We start from the raw sequence: 24221 nt of genomic DNA, 5'->3' as shown, positions 1-24221 counted from the left end.
TACAACTGTTGCCTCATCTGTTTATGGACTCTAGCCTTTTCAGCGTGGGAGAGGAAAATAAAATGTAAATGTCTCAGAGAAATTAACCAATAGCCAAGAGGCTTTTTTTTTTTTTTTTTTTTTTTTGCAAATAAAGCCAGAGTTTACGTGCATCATTTGTCTCTGTACTACAAGTCCCACTGTTTATTTGTGATATAGAAATGTCCCAAAATAAGTCTGTTAGGACCAGAACGGAAACAGGACCCAATTACGTTACGTTTCTTTCAAGTTTTATTGAAGGAAAGAGGAAGGGCTGCGCCCACGATCCGGCGTTCGCTAGGTGCGGGAAGCAAGTCGCTCTCGGACACTGTTTGAGATCCAAACACGGAAGTGGATCTTCCGTAGCGAGTGATGGCGGTGTTGATAGCCGGGACAGGAGAGCAAAAACAGTGTCGGGGTCGTAGGCGAGACGTAAGCCAGGAAAGGAGAGCAGACGTGATTGGGGACAAAAAGAGGTCGTAAACCGGGACGGGAGAGTAGACGTGGTCAGGATCAAAAACGGGTCGAAGCCGTGGGACAGATTGGAGCAAAAAACAGGTGTGAGCCAGGGTCGAAAAATGCTTGCCTAGTGTTAACTGAGGTTCGCAGACGGACTAACAAAAAGGAACTGACAGGACTGAGTACAAATATTGACAGGTATCCAATCAGATTTCGAGGCAGTTGGCGCCAAAGGAGCGGGCACTGGTGATTCACATCGGTAATCATGACAAAGTCACTGAAACAAGTAAACAGTTTCTTTGTGTTATGCTATCGTGTATAAATATGGTTCCTACTTTTTGCTTTCTGACATTATTTTTAAAATCCTATAAAAGAATACTGCGGAGAAGCTATAATTCAGAATGATTTTCTTATGTCTTACATTAGACAAAACCTACAATTATTTGACCAATCTCAAGTGTGAAAATAAACTTACGGTCATTTGAATAAACGCTTATCTCCCGAAATTCTTTGTGGAGGATCTGAATACCTGCTTATGCATTAAAGCAACAATAAACTTAATATTGAGACACTTTCTCCTTAAACAACCATTCAATAAACTATCAATAAACAATTAAAAAACAAATTTGTATTAATTCATCTTACATATGACACTGACTGAAGCTTATCATTTTTTGTACGGGATATGAGTCAAACAAGTACCTTCCTTGTACTAAATTGTATGTGTTCTAATACCGGTCCTTTTCCAGTTAACAGTTAAAATCCAACTTATGTCCAGGACCAGTTCCGGCCAACCAGTCGAACATTTATAGAGGCTTCTGATGCTGAGATGAGAGTGTAAAGTGCTGTGCCGGCTCGTTGCCAAAATTCTCAAATGTGTTGCCGTACTGCTACATGCTATGCGGCCTGACATTGAATTAAAAAAATGAGAATCTGCTGGAGAAAAAAAAAACATCTGGTTGTTGTGCGTGTAAAGTCGTGAGTTGGAATGAAAACATTTATTATCTTGTTAATCGGATAATATGCCATCTAATCTCCGGATTTAATTAATTATATGTTACTTCTCTAAACACAATAAGGAAACTTTAAGCACGTTTTTAGCAGCTCATTTTATCACATTTATATGGGTTTTATGTTCATGTAATCATTAATATTAGTATAAACACAGTGCTTATGTTTTAATATTTCACAATATTATTACTTCTCTCAGAATAGAATCTGGTATTTGGAGCGTAAAGTGTTTTTGTAGTAGGCGTAAAAAGCTTGAGAATCTCCGGTTTAGGAAAACAGGTGCTGTTCTTGCGAACCAGGCTTAAATTACTCTTTATACGTTGGCTTTTGCTTAGTCATGTGTTATTTAACATTGCATACTCTGGTTTAGGACGTAAACCATAGGCGTTTACTGCGGGGCCGTCAATCTCACGGGACCCCCTGTGGCTTTCCGGAGGCTCAGTGTTGCATGCGTAACCGTGATTTGTGTTGTTGTTTCAGCTGTTTTGGTGCCCGACCTGAGTGAGCAGTTTGCGCCACCGGAGACGGCTCCCGCCGCTCTAGTCAGCCTGATCCAAGCCGTGGAGCAGAGAGGTAGATCCTATACAGTGTTTCCATTTTTTGCTCCGCTTCTCCTCAGTAGGTGCTATAGCCTACCCCAGCCATCTTCTGGTAGTGGGCAGGAAACACCCTGAACTAGTTACCAGCCAGTCGCATTGCACACAGAGACATACAACCATTGACTCGCTCATTCACACCTATGGAAAATTTACATGCGTCAATCAACCTGCCATGTGTGTTTGTGTTATGTGAGAGCAAACTGGAATGCCTGGAGGAAATCCAAGCAGGCATGTGGAGAACATGCAAACTTTTAACAGGGAGGCTGGTAGCTGAATCCGGGACCTCAGAACTGTGGTGCTGACGTGCTAACCACTCATCCGCCGTGCTCTGTCAACTATCCATCCATCCATTATCTGCACTTATCTTCAGTAGGGTCTCCGTGGTGCTGGAGCCCGTTCCCGTTGGGAAGTGGGCTGGGGACACCCTCAACTGGTTGCCAGCCAGTCGCAGGGCACGCAGAGACAGACAACTCACTTGATTATTCACACTTAGGGACGATTTGATCCGGCCAAATAAACTGACATCCATGTTTTTGGAATGTGGGAGGAAACCAGAGTGCCCGGAGGAAACCCACGCAAGCACGGGGATTACACGCAAACTCCGCACAGGAAGATTCAGCCTCGTCATCTAATGCAGATACCGTGCTATTTTTAGACATGGTATCAGCGAGTAAACAGACCAGACAATGCATATGAGTTTTAAAATTGATAAAATAATCATATAGGTGAAATATAAAATTATAGTGTTAAATATCAGTACCCCTGCTTTTGTGATTGCTCCTATGCCATGAGGACAGTTCCTCTTCGATTAATATTCAGGACGTAGTTGCCAGGGTTGGTTTAAAACGGCATTCATGTAACGACGTTAGGTATGTTAGGATACAAAAAAACGTATTATATTCCGTTACAGTTACAGAAAAAAGTAATAAAATTACAGCTACATTTAGCTAAAATAAGGATTAATTTGCAGGACTACAATTTTATTTAAAACTATAGTTCGTATACATAATGCACCGATAAATACCTTGGGTCCATCATCGTTTCTATCACAAGACAGAGAGAGATTAGGTTAGATTAGGTAATAGGCAGCGCAGTTGAACGCTAGCGATGCGTTCAGAGACATTTAGTTAATTTGATTATCTTCTTTTTGTGTTTTGCAGCTAACTGTTGTTCAAAATCCACTATTTAATCGCTATACTGTTGAATTGTGAGAATTTTTAACTCGTCTATCTATCTACCCTGGTCATATCCCTCGAGAGGCGTGACTGACAGCAAGACAAACACATACACAAAAACAAAGAAATGAAAAAAGTAGCATAAAACAACAAAATTGACCATGGCAACCCAAATGCCCAAACACCCAAACAAGTTAAGCACCTCGGCACCCATGTTGGTCATGCTTTCGTCCCTCCAGATGAAACGGGACACCACTCGGGTAAGGGTGACACAACACACTCTTCTGTTCAACAGCAGGGCCCCAGAGCTTTCACTGGTTTACCTCTGCCGCATCATACAGGTGCCCTGCCCATCCCTTAGAACACGGGATCATTTTTAACTTAGCGTAGTAAATGTGATCATTTTCAAGATGTTTGGTATTCCCACTTCAAACAAGTAAAACTTGAACTTGGACACAGGTCATGCCAGAGTTTGTTGGAAATTTAAAACAACAATGGGTTCTTAATGTCCTCTTGAAGTAAAACTAAAACAGTATTGTCAGTTGTATATTGCCATGTCAACATCAGGGTGTTGGCAATCTTCTTGTAGCCTTGCCAGCCCTATGTAGTCCTACAATTCTTTTTTTAAAGGTCCCCAGAGAGTTCCGTGCCATGGTGTGCCTTCCTAGGAGTTTCAGTGACAAGTTTGTGTGTGAAAGCTGTGCTACAAATTGAACACACCTGCTCCGTATTCACACCTGAGATCTTGTAAGAGTAACAATTCACATAGCGTTTTAGAGGGAAAATGACCAGCATTGCTTTAAGACATTTAGGGGTGCAGTGTTTCTGGGGTGTACTCACTTTGGTTGCCAGGGGTTCAGCTATTGATGGCTATATTTTTTTAAGGGGAGAAATACATTTACACTGCTATATAAGCTTTTCAAGCAGTATTTCTTCAGTGTTGTTCTATTAACAAATCAATTTCGTGACATACAGTACGTAGGACTCTTCTCCTCATGCCTTCTGCCTCTTGCATTCATGCCAGCGCTCGCACACGTGCAGACGAAGAGACGAGGCGGGTCCGGTCACGTGGACGATCGCATGTGTCCGAGTGACATTAGCTCCTTTGTTGTCTAGTTGCACATAGAAAGACTCAAAGAGAGACATTTAACATCAAAGTTTCGTATGACAGCTGCGACACGGTGACAGATGCCCCGCTGCACTTCCTGCCTTGCATGTGCACAGTGCATTCATTGTTGTGCGTTGTCGTTTTCAGTTGGTTGAAGTGCTCTGACTGATACATACTGTAACTTGGTACGTTTTCATGGAGGCAATCCAGTGACGTGTCTGGAGAGGCCAGGTCAGATCTACGCATCTTATTAATCCACAGGTGTCAAACAGGTCAGGTCAGGCCCGCTAAGGGATCGAATCCGGCCCGCGAGACAACACACAGAGAAGTGCATGAGAAAAACAAGCTGCAGGTTAAAATATGTCAACTTGATGTTGCCAAAGCCAGGTGCCTCTCACAAAGACCCTGTACTTGTATTCCTCTCTCTCTCTCTCTCTCTCTCACTCTCTCTCTCCCACCCCAATTCTTCCACTCTGTCTCTTTCACTCTCTGTGTCTCTCTTTTTCTCTTCCTTTGTTGCTCTTTGTCTCTTTCTCTCTCTATGTCTTTTAACCTCTTTTGCTCTAACTTCCTTATCTCTTTTTTTTCTATGTCTCTCTTCGTACCCTTTGCGCTTTCTTTTTTCTTTTCTCTCCTTCTGTCTTTCTATTCCTCTTTGGATTTCTTTCTTCCTCTCCCTTTCTTTTCCCTCTCTCTCTCGCGACTCTTTATCTTTTGTTTCTCACGCTCTCTCCCTCTCTCTCTTTTTCTTTCTTTGTCCCGCCCTCTCTCCTTTTCCCTCCCTCTTTTTCTTATTTCTTTATCTCTCTTTTTCTTTCTCTTTAATCTACTAGTCCTGCCCCAGACAGAATGTTTGTTCTATCGTGTGGCCCCCAAGTTAAAATGAGTTTGACACCCCTGTATTAATCATTTGATTGTCAGCGCAAGAAAGTAATACATAAACAGTAGCATAGAAAATAACATTTTTTTTTTTGACAGTAACGTATACTTTAGGGCTGCAATAACCAATCGATAAATTTGAGTATTAAAAGCGTTGGCAATAAATGTCCTCAGTGATCCTTTTTGCAACCTCAGTGGAAATGTTTAAATTTAAGCTTAAAACACACTTCTACTCTATAACAAATGAATAACCTATACTTTATGTTGATAATATGTGTATCATTTGCCCTCATGCGGGTTAATAGTCTGTAATAATAGTTTGCAATTGTCTTTGATCTGTGCAGCCCTTTGAGACTCTTTGTGATTAAGGGCTATACAAATAAACATGACTTGACTTGACTTTTTGCTGCGCAAATTATGTGCCACTCGACAAATGCAAATTAGAATGCATTGAAATTCGTTGTGACATTCAGGGGACATTCTTGTAGTCCCACTTTGATCCAGCAGAGGGCAACTCCAGGCCACATTCTGTGCGGCTTACTCTTGGTCCAATGACGAACTAGTAGTAGCACTTTGTTCCAGCAGAAGGCGCCTAGAGACTGGATTTTGATGCAAGCATGAATGAATCAATAGCCTTTATTGTCTTTATACAAGTTTAACAAAATTGTAAGGGTTTCTTCTTTCAATGCAAGTTGGTTGGTTGGTTGGTTGGTTGGTTGGATCCCTTAACATCTAGGGTCATAGGGGCACCATATCCTGGTGGCGCCCATCCCTCTCCAGGCCAACAAATATGTTTCCACACAAGTACAACAACATATTAAACAAAATATTAAACCATTGCAAATAGATAGAAATCCACAAGGTCCTCTATCCAACAAAGTACAGTACTTGTCCTCCGATGTTGCCTTTCTTTATTTTGCACTTTCAAAAATAACAAAAGTATCTTACATATTTGCGAGTGTGTAGCGTATATATTTCTACGTACTTTTGTTAATGGTTAAGCCGTTTGACAAACACTTAAATTTTTTATTTTTTATTACAGAATATGTCGTTATTTTGTGCACTTTTTCTATCTGTAGAAAACTTCAATATATAAAAAAGAGGAGGACATTAATCATGTGTTTTTTACAAAATCTGATGAATCAATTATTGGAAAAAATAATTGACTGATTTGTCGATTATCAAAATATTTGCAGCCAAGTCTACGTGCTACCCCATTTACCTTATTTTCCGCACTATAAGGCGCACCTAAAAGCCTTTATTTTTTTCAAAAACTGAGCATGCGCCTTATAATACAGTGCGCCTTATATATGGATCAATATTAAGTCGCAAGGTCTCGCAACAAAGGCAAGCAGCCGCCGACTAGATTTTTCCTCGTAGGCGATGTGGTCCGCGGTGTATGCTGGGATACATATGCCGGCGTTTCATTTCCCAGCCAATGTGTCAATCATCATTTGAATCGATCAGCGTGACACCAATGTCGTCAATTAGCATTTGCATGCTAAAAATGTGACGAATTTGTGTTGGACGTGTGACTTCTTTCATCAACAAATAAGCACAAATTATTGGGTTGTTAAACACAACCATTGTGGATCACGGTTGCGTGTCATTAAATAATTAGCACTTGTTTAGCACTTATTTGTTGTTACATGCATTGCAGCTGCTCTTTGTCGTCATGATTGTTTGGTTTATTCTCAAATCTTGGTGCACTGTCCATTTTTCATTTTATTTTGTCCTCTCTTTTCTGCTGAAGGGCTTAGCTATCAAATTTCAACAGAGTAAAAATGAAATTAAAAGGAGAAGCTTTGCTGGTGAGCTGTACGTTCCAGATTGGGTCTGAGCATGTGTAAAAGCCTTACGGTTGACGAAATGTGTTACCAATCGTGCAGCTACGATCGGATGGTGTACAGTAATCTCTTTGTTATTGGAGTTTTTGGGACCACAACCCTTCGCTGAAAGTGAAAATCCGTAAAGCAGCTATCCCCCAAGTGTCAGACTAACCTCAAGATGAAATCGTTACTGACTGAGAGTATACGACTGTAACAAAATAACAACTGAATCTAAAAATAAAAACACAGAACACATAATTGCTGTTGAATGAATGGTCTTAATTGCCAATATACAAAAGTAAAGCCAAATTGGAGGGCTTCTCCTTTCAGTGAAAGAAAGTGATTTAGAGAGCGGCTGGCTTTTTCCACGCTATCTTTATGCAACCTCGAGTTGAGCAATCATTAAAATACAACAGTCCCAAAAGTAGCGAGTTGTAGCTCCAGGTCATCCAATTAATGGGTAATGGATGTGGTGTTGGTGAGATACATCCTCTGCAGGGGTGACTTAAGAGCGTTGTGAGCATAGCTGTAAAAGTAGTCTATTGCCTCTCCTGACACCGCCTCAGTTGTTTCCCGAACCTGATAATAATCCACAGAGCACCATTTCTTTGGGCTCTCCTGACTTTCCTTAGAGTCAGATTTAATTGATTCATTTGTTTTCAATGTAATAAGCTGCTTAAAGCCACTTCGTGCCGTTTGTTTTAGGTAGACCCATTGACTTGTGCGCCTGCCCCGCTAACAGCATACACCAGCCAATTACAATTGCGCACACATACGCCTGCCCCTCGTGATAGCATTTGCTGTCTGTTCAGAACACAATGAACGATACGTTGATATCAATGACAGTAAAGACGGTTAGATTCAATTCAATATCAGCAAAGACGTGAACCAGAGATAACTGAAGTGAATAGTAGCGTGAGGGGTCTCACTCACAACAACGTTCAATGTGGTTTGTGTGCGCCAGCCATTGAGTAAACATGGGTAATGCAGTGGGTGGTTGATATTAGCAGCACTTCCGGGGTGAGAGGACGCTGGCGTGTATGTCGCCGCTTCTCACTCCAAAAACTTTTCCAAACTTTTTCGAAGCTCAGATACTTTTTCTGATTTTTCTTTTGCCCTTCTGTTTTGGACTGTGGGTACTTTGGTTGATGTAACCTGAACCAACATTTCACTTTATCAATCAAACCCTCGTAACTTAGCCCTCGGGCTAACTTAAACATACCAGCTGTCACAGCACCGGCCTCTCTCCCTCATCATGGCGTGCCAAAACCTCGCCGCTTTTGGATTATTCCTGATACTCCTGACGTTCTGCCACCATCCAGCGACAGGATTGCTCCAGTATTCTATCGCGGATCTTCTCCGGATCCGGTGGATTGCGCGGGGGCCTCCGCCACCGGAGCTGCTCCACCATCCTGACATAACTCGCCTGCCTCGACGCCGCTACATTCACCGCGGATCGCGCAGGCACGTCGAGTATAAAAACCCTGGTTCAATCACCTCGACCTGGTCCACATCTCGACGCCCTCCCATAAACTGCGGCCGTAGGGCTAACTGCCATACATTAGCCCGCCTAGCTAGGTCGGCTAACAGCACTGCCGCCGTCAAACAAGACACCTCCGCCGTCAACTTTGGATTGCTGAACGTCCGCTCACTCAGGAACAAGGGCCACCTCATCCAAGACGTCCTCGCCGAACGAAAACTCGACTTCCTCGTTTTAACAGAAACTTGGCAACAAACAAACGACTTCGCTGCTCTGAATGACTCCACTCCTCCCGGCTTTGTTTACATCTGCCGTCCCCGTGGCAACGGCCGTGGAGGAGGTCTCGCGGTAATTCACCGCGAGAAGTGGAAAGTCTTGCCTGTCTCCGTCACTTCATCGACTTCCTTTGAATGCCTGGTGTTTAAGCTCCCCGGACCCACGCCAACCATTATTGCTTCAATTTATCGCCCCCCAAAGCCACATAGTGATTTTATCAATGAATTCTCCAGCTTAATTACACATTTATCCACTCTCTCGCCAAATTTAATTTTATTAGGAGATTTCAATATTCACATGGACAACCCCAACCTGCCACTCACCAGAGACTTCACATCCTGCCTGGAGAGTCTCGGGATACACAGCCTTATTGACTTCCCCACCCACATTAAAGGCCACACATTGGACTTGGTTTGCTGCTCTGGCCTCTCTACTTCCAAGCCCACTTCCAACGTATTTCCTGAATCTGATCATGTCCTCCTCACTTTTAACACCGTACTCTGTCTCTCTACTGTCAAAACCTCCCGTCTCATTTCTTTTCGTAATACCAAAAATATCAACATTGACACCCTCTGCTCCATTATTGACCGTTCCCCACCCCCAGAAGCTCTTTCAAGCCCGGATGAGCTTACCACTCACTACAATACCTGCCTCACAAATATTCTAAATTCTCTTGCCCCCCTGAAAACCAGGACTGCCTCATTCTCCACATCTGCCCCCTGGTTTACACCCGCTCTTCGGTCAATGAAATCAAAGAACCGCCAACTTGAGCGACTCTATAAGAAAACCGGCCTCACCATCCATAAGGACATGTACACTACCCATACTGCTAAATACAAGGACCAAATTGCACAAACCAAATCCAGCTACTACTCCGGCCTCATCCTTTCCAACGAAGGAAATTCAAGAACTCTCTTCTCTGTCATGAACAAAATCCTTCAGCCACCAAATTCTCTCCCCCTCCACCTGTACTCCACAGCAACCTGCAACTCCATAATGGAGTACTTCAATCACAAAATCCTTAAGATTCATCACCAACTCCATCAAAACCTGTCTGCTCCCTCCCCATCTGAATTTCCTTCTCCTTGTCACTTCTTCTCCAGTTTTGCTCCACCCACGACTGCTGAATTATCCAACCTCATACTCAAATCCAAGCCCACCACTTGCCAGCTCGATCCCCTCCCTTCATCCCTTGTTAAATCCTGCCTCCCTTCCCTGCTTCCTCTCATATCTGCCATTATTCACTCCTCACTCTCTTCTGGTATTGTCCCATCACTTTTCAAAACCGCTGCTGTTACTCCTACACTTAAAAAACATGGTGCTGACCCCAACAACTTCGACAACCTCCGCCCCATCTCCAACCTTCCATTTATTTCAAAAATCCTTGAAAAAACTGTTGCTGCTCAACTCCACTCGCACCTGTCCCTCCACTCTCTCTATGAGCCCTTTCAGTCTGGTTTCCGCCCCCGCCACAGCACAGAGACTGCCCTAATCCGTATTGTAAATGATCTCCTCATAGCATCCGACTCCGGTTTAGTCTCCATCCTCATCCTCCTAGACTTGAGCGCCGCCTTCGACACAATCTCTCACCCTATCCTCCTCAATAGACTCTCCTCCATTGGTCTCACCCATACTCCCCTCAGTTGGTTCCATTCCTATCTCACTGGCCGCACTCAGTTTGTCCAGCTGAAATCCTTCACCTCAAAGCCCTCCCTAGTCACCACAGGTGTACCCCAGGGATCTGTCTTAGGTCCTCTTCTCTTCATCGTCTACCTCTTGCCTCTTGGTCATATCCTCCGCAAATTTAATATCCACTTTCACTGCTTTGCTGATGACACCCAACTCTACCTCTCCTGCAAACCAAACTCCATACTCCTACCTCCCTCCCTCACCTCTAGCCTTTCCGAACTCAAAACATGGTTCACAACAAACTTTCTTAAATTAAATGCCAATAAAACAGAATTCCTCCTTCTTGGCACCAAATCCACTTTATCCAAAGTAAACAACTTCTCTCTCAACATCGACAGCTCCTTAGTGTCCCCCTCCCCCCAGGTCAAGAGTCTGGGTGTCATCCTGGATAGGATGCTTACCTTCCACTCACATATCAACACCATCACCCGCACTGCTTATTTCCACCTCCGCAATATTACCAGACTCCGCCCTTCCCTCACCCCCCGCACTACTGCTATTCTCGTCCACAGTCTTGTCACATCCCGCCTTGACTACTGCAATGCTCTCCTCTTCGGCCTTCCCCAAAAGTCCCTCCATAAAATTCAGCTGGTTCAAAACGCCTCTGCTCGCATCATCACAAAAACATCTTCCCAGCAGCACATCACCCCCGTTCTCCTACAGCTACACTGGCTTCCTGTTCAGCATCGCATCAGCTACAAACTCATCTTATATACATAAATGGCCATTCACAACCTGGCTCCTCCTTACCTGTCCGACCTTCTCCAGGTGCACGTCCCCACTCGCTCCCTCAGATCCTCGTCCTCCCTCCGACTGTCAGTGCCCCCTGCCCATCTGAGCACCATGGGAGCCAGAGCCTTCAGTCGCGCTGCTCCCAAGCTTTGGAACAATCTACCTCCGGACCTCCAAAACTGCACACCTCTCTCCACTTTTAAGTCCCGTCTAAAAACACACCTGTTCAGGACTGCCTACAACACATAGCTTCTCCATTTCTTATGTTTTTATGATTTTATGTCTTGTTTTTATTTATTATTTCGTTTACAACTTTTTAAATTGTATTTTTTTTCTTTCATTGTTTGTACAGTGTCCTTGGGTGGCCTGAAAGGCGCTTTTAAATAAAATGCATTATTATTATTATTAAATGTAGAACATTTAATATTGGTACTTTTTAACATTATATTTGTATTATTTCTGTTCTGCAGGCCAGGTCAATATCCTAACTGGGCCGTATGTGGCCCACAGGTCATAGTTTGCCCACCACTGATTTAGTATGAAGTGAATGCACACACTTTCTTTGGCCCATGTGGTTTTCTCAACCGCCCAAGAGACGAGTTTGTCTCACAAAAACACTGACACGCAAACTTCCTAGAGGATTTTATGCGTTGGAAATGAGGAACGTGCAGAGTTCACACCAGGTTACCAAAGTGGAAATACTTGGGAAAGAAAAGCTTGTACTGGCTTGCCTTGCATGTGGAAAAGGTTACATAAAATGTTAGTCTTGAGTTGTCCTTAGGTGGAATGGCGGGCTTTTTTTGTTTGTTTTGTTTTTGTTGATCTCAAAAAGGGAACAAAAATCTTGGCGTGTGACGCTGAGCTAGATGGATCAGTCCAAGTCTCACAAAGTTTTAATACACTGCTGCAGACACCCACCATGAAAAATCCATTCAAGAAAAACATTCCTTTTCTTAAATGTTACATTTGTGTTTAAACTGAGACTAAAATCAACAGTTTGTGTGCACTGAACTATGATTGTTTATTATGGAGCAGATTGTATATAGAATATGAAGTCATTCATGTATAGCTAGTAAACTTTTAATTGCTCAAAAGAGCATTTGTACATTTTTTTCTCTTGGATTACGTTCTTACTGTTGTTTTTTTTCATTTTGTTCATCTCTAACCCTTATCTGTTTTTTAGGTCTGGAGTCTCCAACTCTTTACCGGATGACTACTAGTTCCTCCATATCAGAAAGCACAATTCACAGTTTGATTCAAGGTGGGACAGGAATTGATTAGTTAATTCATCTCTTCAGTCACCGTCTATGTTGTTTTTCCTGTTCATCTATCCATTCTCCTCAGTAATTCATGCATCTACACAGCGATCCATCCTTCTAGACATCAATACACCGATCCATTCAACTTTCCATCGATCAATCTATCCTCCAGTCTATCGTTGAATCCATCTAACAGTCCATCCAAAAATCCACTAATCATAGTGCGGTAAAACATGATCTCTGTATTTTGTGAGGGTGAACAGAAGAGTTTCTGTACTTGGCATCTTGTTGTTCTACTACTGAGTGTTCTACAGATGAACAAATAATTCAGTAACTACGAGTCTGCCCTCGAGAGAGAAAATGGTGCTTTTGAAGTTCGTTATTGCTGCAATTGTGTCTTATGCGGAAGAACACATTGTTTTTCCTACCTTTCCTTGTTAATTTTCGATTTCTGACTATTCTTTTATGCAGAGAGCGATATCACTCAGACTGATGTTGGCATCTTGTCAGAGTGTGTCTTGCACTACCTGAAAAAGATTCCCTCACCTGTCATCCCTTCCTGCATCTATGCTGAGCTCCAAGCTGCCATCACACAGCAGCAGCAGGTCCTACAGCAGTCAGAAGGTAGGATGAACCCATGTGAATAATTCACGTAAGTGCAAGAATTTTTTAATTCATATGGGATTGCCTCCTCCAGATGGCGCAGTAGCTGGCAACCGTGACAGAGAAATAAGCCAGGTCCTGGAGAACACCGCTTCCGTCCCTCTCCAGCACCGCCTCACCTTGCAGTATCTCCTCACACACTTGGCCAAGGTGACACAGGCCCAGGCCAGCAACGGCTTGGATGCACACATCTTGGGCAAGATCTTTGGACCGATTCTGATGAGGGCAAGCACCTCTGCTCCTTTGTAAGCCAAAGATTAGTCGTTATCAAGGCTGTTTGAGTGTTTTCATCTACTGTTAATTAATTGAAGAATAATGGATCGGCAGGTTGGATGAGGAGTTGCCAGCTTTTGTGGTGGAACGGCTTCTCATTGAGAGAACTGCTGAACAAGACCTCACACCACCAGGTAGTTTTTTTTGTCTAGTCGCAGTTCCCTATTTAGTTGATAGAGCTTTTTGGCTTCAGGACTCCAGGGGGCGCTGCTAACTTTGGGGGGAGAAATCACCTTTAATAGTGCAATAAACAATAATAATGCATTAAAACTGTGGCTGGCCTTATCCGAACTATTAGGTTGGCATCCAGTTCAATCCAGGCCAAAATGGACGACTCAGTACGGAAAAAAAAATCAGGTCCGATCTATACACATATACCGTAAATTCAGGACTATAGAGCGCACCTGATTATAAGCCGCACCCACCACATTTGAAGAGGAAAACTGCTTTCACACTTACACAAGCCGCATCTGTATATAAGCTGCATGCGCCCACATTAGAACATGTAACACAATCACAAAAGTAACCCAAACCCGACTTTATGTCCCGCGATTGTAACTGAATATAAAGTACACAGTCCCAAAAAACCACAGCCAGCTAAATGAACGGAAAATGATACCGGTACTTTTGATACAGACCTGTAGAGTCCGGGTCCCGTTGAAAGTAATCCAAGGAAAAAAAGTCTATATTTCCAAAGGTAAGGGTGGGAAAAATATAAATCCACTATTGTCCGCTGAGTCCACAAACACGTCTCACCTTTACTCCACTTCCCGTCAGCCCTCGTTGTTTTCGCCCCTTCTGTTTGATTTGCCCGTGGAAAACATATCAGAATAAGTCTCTAAAATAGATACATTACAAAAATATACAGTTGCAAATACATATTATACATGGTTACACATATTTACAAAGAAAGACGGTACACCGAGAGAGTTTTCAAAGCTTTAATGATAATAATATAGCTTTCATCCCAAACCGTGACTGTGACTGGTAGCAACACGCTCCTAGCAACACGCTCGCAAAATAATAAACGGGTCTGTATAAAAAATATACCGTACTTTTAAAAATCACTGTAAACCGTCCTCATCTTCCTCTTATAACTGACGCCATCAAAGTCGTCTTCCTCAGTATCGGAAAGAAACTTTGTCATATAGACGTTGTCCCACGCTCCCTTATTCCAAAACACGATAGCAACACGCTCGCAAAGTAAAGTTTACGTGAAATAGTTTCCTTCTTTATTGGATTGCTCGATTGCTTTTAGCTTGAAAGCTGCGTCATGTTCCTTTCTTTTTGCAATTTGCATGATGAGGGTAAGTTTACGCTAATTTAATTTGTGCACAAGCTAAGAAGTTGCAGTCTTCCTCGGCGCATATATTCCAGCAGTCTAAATCTTACCTTTTGTACTCGAGCGCCGCTGGCGGCCGTTAGAAAAATTACATAAATTGGCCGCATCACTGAATAAGCCGCAGGGTTGAACGTTTGGGAAAAAAGGAGCGGCTTATGGTCCGGAATTTACGGTATTCCAATTTACGTTCATCCTTGTCTATTTTAATTTTCATGAGGTTTGTTAAACCAGCAATTTCTTTGTTGTGTTTGGGGACTCTGCCTCCACATGAAAGGATGAATTGCTACAATACGAAGAAGAATTGGGCACGCGCTTATATGCATACTGCGGTCGCCATGAAGCAGCATTGAAACAGCTGTTCAACTCAGTTGAACTTGAACTTAGAAGTCCATACCAAGCACATTACATACACATCTTGGTAAATAATCATTATTGACTTATCCACACAGCTTCAATATTGATATAGGATAGGAAAAGGAGGTTTCAACACATCTCTAATTAAAACACGTTATTCAGAGGAATTCCAGTAACAGTATCAGGTATTGGTATTGTGCCAATAAAGGGACTTATTTAGAGGTATCAGGGGGTGTTTAAAGGTGGGGTGCGTCGTTTGAGGTGTCCTAAAAAGTTTAAAATGAAATATTTTCTTAATAAGTATGTGATAACAATGCCGAGGTGAGTTCAAAGACCCTTTATATATTGTTTTTCTCCGCGCCTATCTGTGTTTATCTTAGTTTTATCATCGGTATTCCGGCCACAAAGCGCATTAGGCTAGAGGAGAGGAAGCAGGGGGAATGGCAGGGAGGAGACTGATTTCCTGCAAGTGCTCAGGGTTTACTTTTATTTTTGGATGAAAATGGTGAAAGTAAGAAAAGGGCCGTTTCCAATAGAGTCCAAATGCCAATCCAAACCCTAAAAAGATGAGCACTTCTAAAAGAGACGCTTACTTCCGTGCGCAACAAAAGCAGTTTGACAGAGGCCAGTACGACGGTGGGGCTGTAATACAGACCAAATATTTAAGCACATCATTATTATTGTAACTTGTAATAAGAATAAGCAAAGCAGAAAAACAACATCGTTTGTATGTTTGTGTTTTATTCCAGTTTTGCCAGCAAAGCCATTAAAGACAAAAGTGACACAATCACCCATGACAGACACAAGCACCCTTCTCGGTGAGGCTGAATGGTACTGGGGAGAAATATTGAGGTAGGAACTCAAGAAATGTGTCATGTGGTTCTTTCTTATTCATATGCTTTAACAAAATTAATTTTTTCAAGACACATGATTTTTGCAGTTTCCTTATTTTGTAGTAAAATTTGAGATAACATTTTCTCGACCATACCGCGATTTAATTCATATTTAGGGGGCCGACTCTTTTTAGCCTCCGGTAGTACGATAAATCAAGTTGCTAGTTACACTACGGCAATGGCATCCATGAGTACTTACCCCAACAATGCATTGCCTGTGATGTCACGTGTCCTCTCCTACACAAACAGGATATGTTGGCATTCACAAAGGAGACACATAAAAGTCACAGGAGATTGCATACAAGTAGCATTTAGTTGAAAATGTGAACAATTTCACAAAACATCAGATGTCACCCAAAAGTCAGAAATTTAGCACTAAGCTATGCAGTGCGAAAGACAGCCTCATAGGATATGTCCACAGCTACGCAAGCCTCTTTTCATCTCACACAGATCATACTGCATAATTTGAAGAAAATCGGAGACTTTAATGTGCGCCTTATGGTCGTGAAAATACGGTTATCACTTTTTAGTGGTAAATGTTGCAAATCAGTTTTTTTTTCATTTACAGGGAGGAGGTAAATGAGAAATTGCGCGACACTCCAGACGGTACCTTCCTTGTCCGAGATGCTTCAAGCAAACTGGAGGGCGAGTACACCCTCACACTCAGGTGAATAAACGGAATCAGTAATTGGGGGTACAGTATTTTATCGATTTTTGCAGCTCATCTGTTTCGTAGTGAATGTATATGTATGTAGCATAATACAGTTAATTTCCTCGTGGGCAGTTTCCCTCATCCCGGATATTTTTATGCCCCAAAGCAATGTGTTGCAAACTGTATTTGTTGAACGTTATAGAGTAAAATCTGCAATACAACGAGGACGCGAATGTCGAACCGCAATATACTTGGCGTTCCAGACTTCCGGGCCTCGGTGCATCGCGGGTTGAAAAATATTCTGTGATTCCATTATCCCTGATCATATATTGCTGCGATCTTGGCCGTCAGACTGCATGTTAGTCAGTCCTGGAGGATCATATTTCCTCCTAAAATGAACTGCCCTCGTGAGGCCTCGACCCATTATCCCCAATTGCATTTTGCTGCAAACCGGGACGAAGAGAAGGCATTTTTGTCTGGAGGCGTGCAGTTCTGGCCCGATCAAATGTAATGCATTCATCTATAGATCCATTATCCCCGGTCAACTATTGCTGAGAGCAAGGGCCTGCAGAGCTCTTTTTTCCAGTTGAAACTGCTTAAGTGTGTCATGGCGGCTCGACTCAAACGAACTGTACCATTTTGGCCGTGATCCATTATCCTCAATTGCGTAGATTGGGTGTCAAGAGAGAAAATTTGTCATGCGTGGCGGCCCTTTTCCCCCCGTTCTTGCCGCCTAAAATAAACAGCAGACGTGCAGTATAGACTCATTACCCCTTTAATGATTGCTACGAGTGGAGTCGACAGAGCCCATCTTTAAAAATGAGTGTGGTACTTTGCAGAGTTTTGCACAATGCAGGGCGTTCTGGTACCCATTCATGAACCTAGGATTACACTACTGTATATATTTACACAAAACAAGAAAAAGTATGCATATGTTGACATATTTCATCTTTTATTCCCACATCAGGAGAGGAGGAAACAACAAACTGATCAAGATCTACCATCGGGATGGCCGCTACGGCTTCTCAGAGCCCCTCACCTTCCTGTCCGTGGTTGAACTGATAAACCATTACCGACACGAATCCTTAGCACAGTACAATGACAAGCTGGACACCAAACTTCTCTACCCTGTTTCCAAATACCAACAAGTTGGTGCAAAATTAATGTTCTCAGCACGTTCCTGGATTTTGTATGCTTCCTCATCGGTATTTGTGATGTATTTCTCAATTCTTATATGTTTGTGTTTCAATGGTTCAGTTGGTGAAGGAGAACAGCATCGAGGAAGTGGGTGAGCAGCTGAAAGTCTATCATGAGCAATACCAGGAGAAGAGTTGCGAGTATGACATCTTGTATGAGGATTACACACGCACCTCACAGGTATAAGTTTTATTATTAGATGTTAATCGATGAATAACATTTCTATTGCAGTAATTTTCAACCTTTTGTCAACCAAGGCACAGTTTGTTAATTTAAGGCAAGTCATCCTTAGAAAATGTATTTGAAAATATCATTCTTGGCTCAAGTTTCTATTTTATGGTTTAGATCAGGGATGGCGAACACGCGACTCTAGACTGGCCAATAAGAATGCGTCTCTTTGCCTCATATTTTCTACATACTGTGGCTCTTTGCCTTGTTTCATGTTTAGTTTTTTTTTTGTGTGTATTGAGGGTGGACACTTTTCTTGAAATCAACACAAGAACAATACTTGTTGTATTGTAAGGAGAGGAGTGTGTTATGGGAAATAATATGTTTTTAGAAATGTGATAAAATAAGGATAGTGCATTTATATATGTAACCGCGGTGTACCCGTCCCACCAAAGATCCACATTCACGCTGGACTGGATGATGAGGTTTTTATTACAGTTGCTGCAAATGAATGAGTCACAACACAACACGTGGTAAGCTTCTCTGCTGGCTTTGATCTCGTTGACAGTGCGTTGTTAGACTGCCCAAAACATATCAAAGAGCTTTCTTTTCAGTTTACATAAAATACATTTTAGAATATCAACCATCACAATACATTTTTACATCCATTTTAACAAGATACTTTTAACAAGAGATCGTATAGTGGTTTTTTAACGTTTACAATGAATTCAACATATTTTTCTTTAGTATGAATTTTAACCAACATCATCCTTTTTATATATATATATGAGAAAATAGAAATAATAACAATAATGAGTATAAAAACGGGTACAATTTACCTGCAAATGAATGAAACACAACACGTGGTAAGCTTCTCTGCTGTCTTTGATCTCTATAAGGGGAATTAGCATTCTAGCACAAATGCAACGTCCGGCAAAACTAACATGAAAGGCGACAGAAACAAAAGGAAAATCAATCACATTACTGTGCATGTTGAGAGATTTGTCAGCTGTGGTTTTAATGTTTAAAATTACCTTTTTTTGGGAGCACCAAAAGATCGTGGCTTACCGTTGCCAGTGCGTTGTTAGACTGCCAACAAACCTCGCCTTCCGGTCACGAGCCAAAAGCCAAACCAAACCTTACCCCATACCAGCAGGTGGCACTGTTGGACTCATCATTGCAAGACACTTACACAAAAACTATACAACATATTTCAGCAGGAATTTCAATAAAACAAAAGTTATTATTGCACCCGTTACATATACATAATATATATTTCCCATCCCCTCAGGAACTACAAATGAAGCGCACAGCCATTGAGGCCTTCAATGAGACCATCAAAATATTTGAGGAGCAATGCGAGACTCAAGAGCGCTACAGCAAAGAGTCCCTGGAGCGTTTCCAGCGCGAGGGCAACGAAAAGGAGATTCAGAAGTGAGTCCAGATCTTCAATATCTGGGGATGAATAATGCGTCCGCTGTTTGTCCCAGAACCTGATCAGATCATTATTTTCTTCCAATCAGGATCCAGAGCAACTCTGAACGTTTGAAGTCTCGCGTGAAAGAGATTCACGACAGCAAGCGAAAGCTGGAGCAGGACTTGAGAGAGCAAGTCTCCGACAACAGAGAAATCGATAAGAAGATGAACAGCCTCAAGCCAGACCTTATGCAGCTGCGCAAAATTCGAGCTCAGTACCTAATGTAAGGCGATCTGTGAAAACAAGGATCTGCTTTATCGCCTGAATACGAAGTGAAATATTTCTGTATCGAATGTTTTGTTTTTAGTTGGCTGACACAGAAGGGGACAAGGCAGAAAAGGATTAACGAATGGCTCGGCATAAAGAACGACGCTGACGAGTAAGTGTGTATTTGTTGAACTTGATTCGGAAACGAGTGATGATTTGAGCTGCCATCCATGAGCATTGATGAAGCCTTTGCATCCTAATGTGCGGGGGAACTTGTTGGAAAAAATGGTATCAAAGGTATTTGATAATTTTGGAGCTGAGCCGATAAGTTCAGTTTGTGTGCAGGGACCGGGGAAAACAGGACGCTGATTTGGTTATTTCCAGGATGCACGCATCCTGAATACAAAATATGACATTTGAAAACATTTTAGACGCCCTTCTGGTGGAAAAATGAGTTTCTCATTGCCGAAATTATGTCTTCCTCTACATCAGGTGCTTTGTTGAAGATGAGAGCTACATTTATGTTACTGATTAGCGCCAAAGGCTACCAGTTGGATATAAGATTCTACGATAACTCATGTTATTACAGTGTTCATTTTAACTCTGAAAAGTTATGGGTTCCCGGGGACTCGCATGCTCAAAAATCTATGGGTCCCCAAAATTTAGTGTGCTTCATGCCCTTACAAACTGTCGTATTTTCCCTTACAAAATACAAAAAAATCTTTTATTTTCAAAAGTAGTTTAACATGTTATATTGTGCATGTGTTTTCTTATATCATATATATTGTTAATGAACATTTTGTTGTGAAACACTGAGTTGCCCGACATGAATGAGGTTTATTATAAAAAAAAGTTCAAAAATGAAGTTGCTTGGACGTTCACTGTTGAGGGAAAAAATACATGCAAATATAATTAAGTAGAATAATACATTTTCTTATTCAAATTATTAATTCATTTTCTGCATTAAATTATTGTTGGTAATATACTGATTAAAAGGGATCACCACAAACCTGTCTTTTTTCATTTTCTCCTTTTATACTTCCTTTTTTTCTTAACTTCTTTATACAACATCATCATTCGTAATATAATGCATCAAAGCAAGTGAGCTGTTTGAAAGCCGGCTCTCTTTAATGAGTTGAGCCGAAAAAGCCGGTTTTCTAAAAAGAAACGGACTTTCACTACACAACTCGAACTGGAGATCGGTGTGCAGACGAAAACTCGAACCGCGAGACCAAAACAACAATGGCGGATCTGCCTCGCGAAAAGTTTGGAGTGCGGTAAATCTTTGTTAAAAAATGATAATGACAATTTCGTGTCAAAAAAGTTGCGTCCCGGGGATGCACGTTGATTTGACACGATGCGTCCCCAGTAAAAATAATGCGTCTAGGACGCAGGGACGCGGGCAAACGAGAACACTGTTATTACTACGTAATAAATGGTAAATGGTCCGCATTTATATAGTGCTTTTCAAGTCAATAAAGACCACCCAAAGCACTTTACAATGTGCTTCACACTTACCCACTCACACACACACCAATAGGGAGTCAGCCATGCAAGGCCTGCTACCTGCTTTCGGGGGCATTAGGGATTCAGTGTCTTGCCCAAGGACACTTCGACATATAACACGGAGGAATCGAACCTGCGACCTCTTGATCCCAAGACGCTCTACCTAGTGGAAATTATTTTATTAACGGGCTATGATTATTAGAAGTAGAGTTAAAATTTACTCAGGCAACCACTAAAACATCTACCATGTTTAAACTAAAACTGTCACAGCCTTGTTCCACAGACAGATTGAGGAGATCATTTCTCCCTCAGTTACCCTATTTTTATTACAGTGTCTATTTTTCGGAACACTATTTAAATGCTCTTTATTCCACACGTTATATTGAATAATTTTGTATTCTATTTCTCTTATTTTATTTCTTTAACACAAGGATACTGCTGGAATTGTGAAATTCCTTACGGGGATGAATCAAGTATCTGTCTGTCTGTCTAAATGAATTACGTTTAAAAATCAGAAGCTGATTTTCAAAAGAACTTTTAAAGAGGTTATCAAGTATTTAAAGACACTGGTTATTGGTTTCTAATCATATTTGAAAATAAAATTACAAAGATGAGTTATATTCAGAACCGGTTTGTGGGTAACTCAGGTGTTTGAGGGGGCTCCCTGGTGCCCGCTAGCACATCGGGAGCAAAACTTTTTGTCAGTTTGACTAAAGAGACTGTGAAAATAAATGTGAAATGTAAATGGATGTAAATGGTCTGCATTTATATAGCGCTTTCCAAGTCAAGACCTCCCAAAGCGCTTTACAATGTGCTTCACACTTTTCCCTTTTAAGCACTAACTAACCGATAGCAGCGTCAGCCATGCAAGGCAACTACCTGCTATTGGGCATTAGGGATTTAGTGTGTTGCCCAAGGACACTTCAACATATAACACGGAGGAGCCGGGAATCAAACCTGCGACCTCTTGATCCCAAGACGAGCGCTCTACCTCCTGAGCTAATGTGAAATGATATTGTAATGTGTTATGTATTTCACACATAAGGTTTAGTGAGAAAATAAAACATGAAATGATGTAATAATGTGTTAAAAATTTCACACAAATGTCGCAGCGGAGTATAAGTCATACCTTTGGCTAAGCTATGAAAAAAACGGACTTATAGTCCATAAAATATGTTACATTACTTCATACATGCATCAGTTTTTTAATTTTAAGTGATGTGCCCTCAAACAGCTTTTATGAACTCTGTAAAATTGCGGGAATATAGTACTGATGTCGCTATCTTGAATGGTCAAGTGATCGCAAAGATGTGATCAACACAACTATCTGAAGACGCCGTCTTGCTAGCGGCGCCTTGTCTATTTAGGGTTTTATAATCCGTTGATAAAAATCAGCAAAACTTTGTAAACACATCTCCCGCGTTGCCAGCTCGTACTCGCTGGAAGACGACGAGGGTTCGCCCCATCACGACGAGTGTACCTGGTACGTGGGCGACATCAAACGCACCCAAGCCGAGGAATTGCTGAGAGGCAAATGCGACGGGACGTTCCTCATCCGTGAGAGCCAATCGCAGAAGGGATCGTACGCCTGCTCTGTTGTGTAAGTTGCTTCTGTTTGTTGGCTTTCTTTTAATTGTTGCTGTTAAATGTCCTTGCACTTCTTTTCATTCTACTCTTGTTATGAAGCGCTATTCTTTTTCAGTATATCATCACTATAACTTGGGCCAGTTTTCTAAGCACTACGTTGTTTTTGTTTTTTTTAATATTTATATTTTTTCTCTTCAAAGTCTTTATTACATGTTTTACCCTGGAGCAGGGGTTGGCAACCTATGACACGCATGCCATCAGTGGCACGCGAGGGGTTAACCAGTGGGACGCGAGCGCACGGCAAAATAATAATGATTAAATGTGCATTTTTACCTGAAATTTAGACACTTTCACTTCCGTGCCGTGTTATTTGGAGGCTTTACGTTAGCGCCCCTCCTTCTCTGCTCCGTGTGGGAGTGTGTGTCTGCGCAGCTCCGAGGAGAGGAGAGATCCGCGTTTTGACCCGGCCAACGAAACACGCGCACGATAAATAAACGAATCATGACGGCTCCTCAAGCGAAAGCATCTTGTTCTTTCCAGCCAGCATGGACAGACGAATGAGGCTTTGTGCAAAAAATGACCGTGCTGTTTTGTGCATTATGCCTCGAGAGCGTTGTACCTCGCACAGCAAGTGTTAAACGTCATTACGAGACGAACGATGAACATCAATTTAGGAATGAGTCTACAATGGCGGGGACATTAAAACGCGCAGTGTCCAGGTACGACAAACAAACAGACCCTAAACACCTTTGTCACTGCAAAAACCACCACCACTGAAGCAAGCTATCACATTGCTCACTGCATAGCAAAGCACAGAAAACCATTTACTGATGGCGAATATTTTAAAGAAGCGTGTGTGGAATTCAAGTTTTGATATTGTCTGGAATAAGATTTCATTGATGAATAGTATGGTAGCTGTCCATATCACTTGTTTTTTGATTGTAGTTCATTGTTGGTGAATGATGGTAGATTCTGGTTGATTTTTGTGGTAAAAAAAATCAAGTCATGTCTACAGGCCTTTCCACATGTTGCTCACATTCATTTTTTTAGTTGATTGATGAACAAGAATAGTGTAAGATAAATTGGTCAGTTACCCGATTAAAATGTATATCCATGTTGTATATTGGACTGGTGTAAAATTACAGCTCTTTTGGATATAAAAAAAATGTGCGAGTCATTAATCTTGGTGTGGCACACTGATTAACAAGGAAATTTGAAAGTGGCACTCCACACCGAAAAGGTTGCCGACCCCTGCCCTGGAGTGTCATGTCTAATCTTGTTGCATATCACAATGTTGATATCAATGACAGTAAAGACAATTCAATCTTTCTATTCAATTCAAATTGCAAATAACCTAATTTTTTGACCCCCAGATTTTCTTACTTTTC

General features: G+C 41.8%; 1 protein-coding gene across 3 annotated transcripts in view; it reads left to right on the top strand.

The window, feature by feature from the left end:
• Window positions 1–24221, top strand: part of pik3r2 (phosphoinositide-3-kinase, regulatory subunit 2 (beta)) — a 67029-nt gene that overhangs the window by 31769 nt on the left and 11039 nt on the right. For all 3 annotated transcript variants that reach the window (XM_088348764.1, XM_088348763.1, XM_088348765.1), the window contains exons 3-15: window positions 1969–2061; window positions 12439–12516; window positions 12986–13138; window positions 13212–13422; window positions 13505–13584; window positions 15896–15998; window positions 16608–16706; window positions 17659–17839; window positions 17949–18068; window positions 19348–19490; window positions 19580–19756; window positions 19841–19912; window positions 22676–22846. In XM_088348764.1, the coding sequence (XP_088204890.1) occupies window positions 1969–2061; window positions 12439–12516; window positions 12986–13138; window positions 13212–13422; window positions 13505–13584; window positions 15896–15998; window positions 16608–16706; window positions 17659–17839; window positions 17949–18068; window positions 19348–19490; window positions 19580–19756; window positions 19841–19912; window positions 22676–22846 (1681 nt within the window). The remainder of the gene's footprint in view (window positions 1–1968; window positions 2062–12438; window positions 12517–12985; window positions 13139–13211; window positions 13423–13504; window positions 13585–15895; window positions 15999–16607; window positions 16707–17658; window positions 17840–17948; window positions 18069–19347; window positions 19491–19579; window positions 19757–19840; window positions 19913–22675; window positions 22847–24221) is intronic.

The sequence above is a fragment of the Urocampus carinirostris genome, chromosome 1, assembly GCF_059441175.1.
Source record: "Urocampus carinirostris isolate Australia breed hairy pipefish chromosome 1, RoL_Ucar_1.0, whole genome shotgun sequence".
In the NCBI taxonomy this organism is placed as follows: domain Eukaryota; kingdom Metazoa; phylum Chordata; class Actinopteri; order Syngnathiformes; family Syngnathidae; genus Urocampus; species Urocampus carinirostris.
Note: the sequence above shows the minus strand (reverse complement) of the source record. Positions and strands in the feature narration are given on the sequence as shown.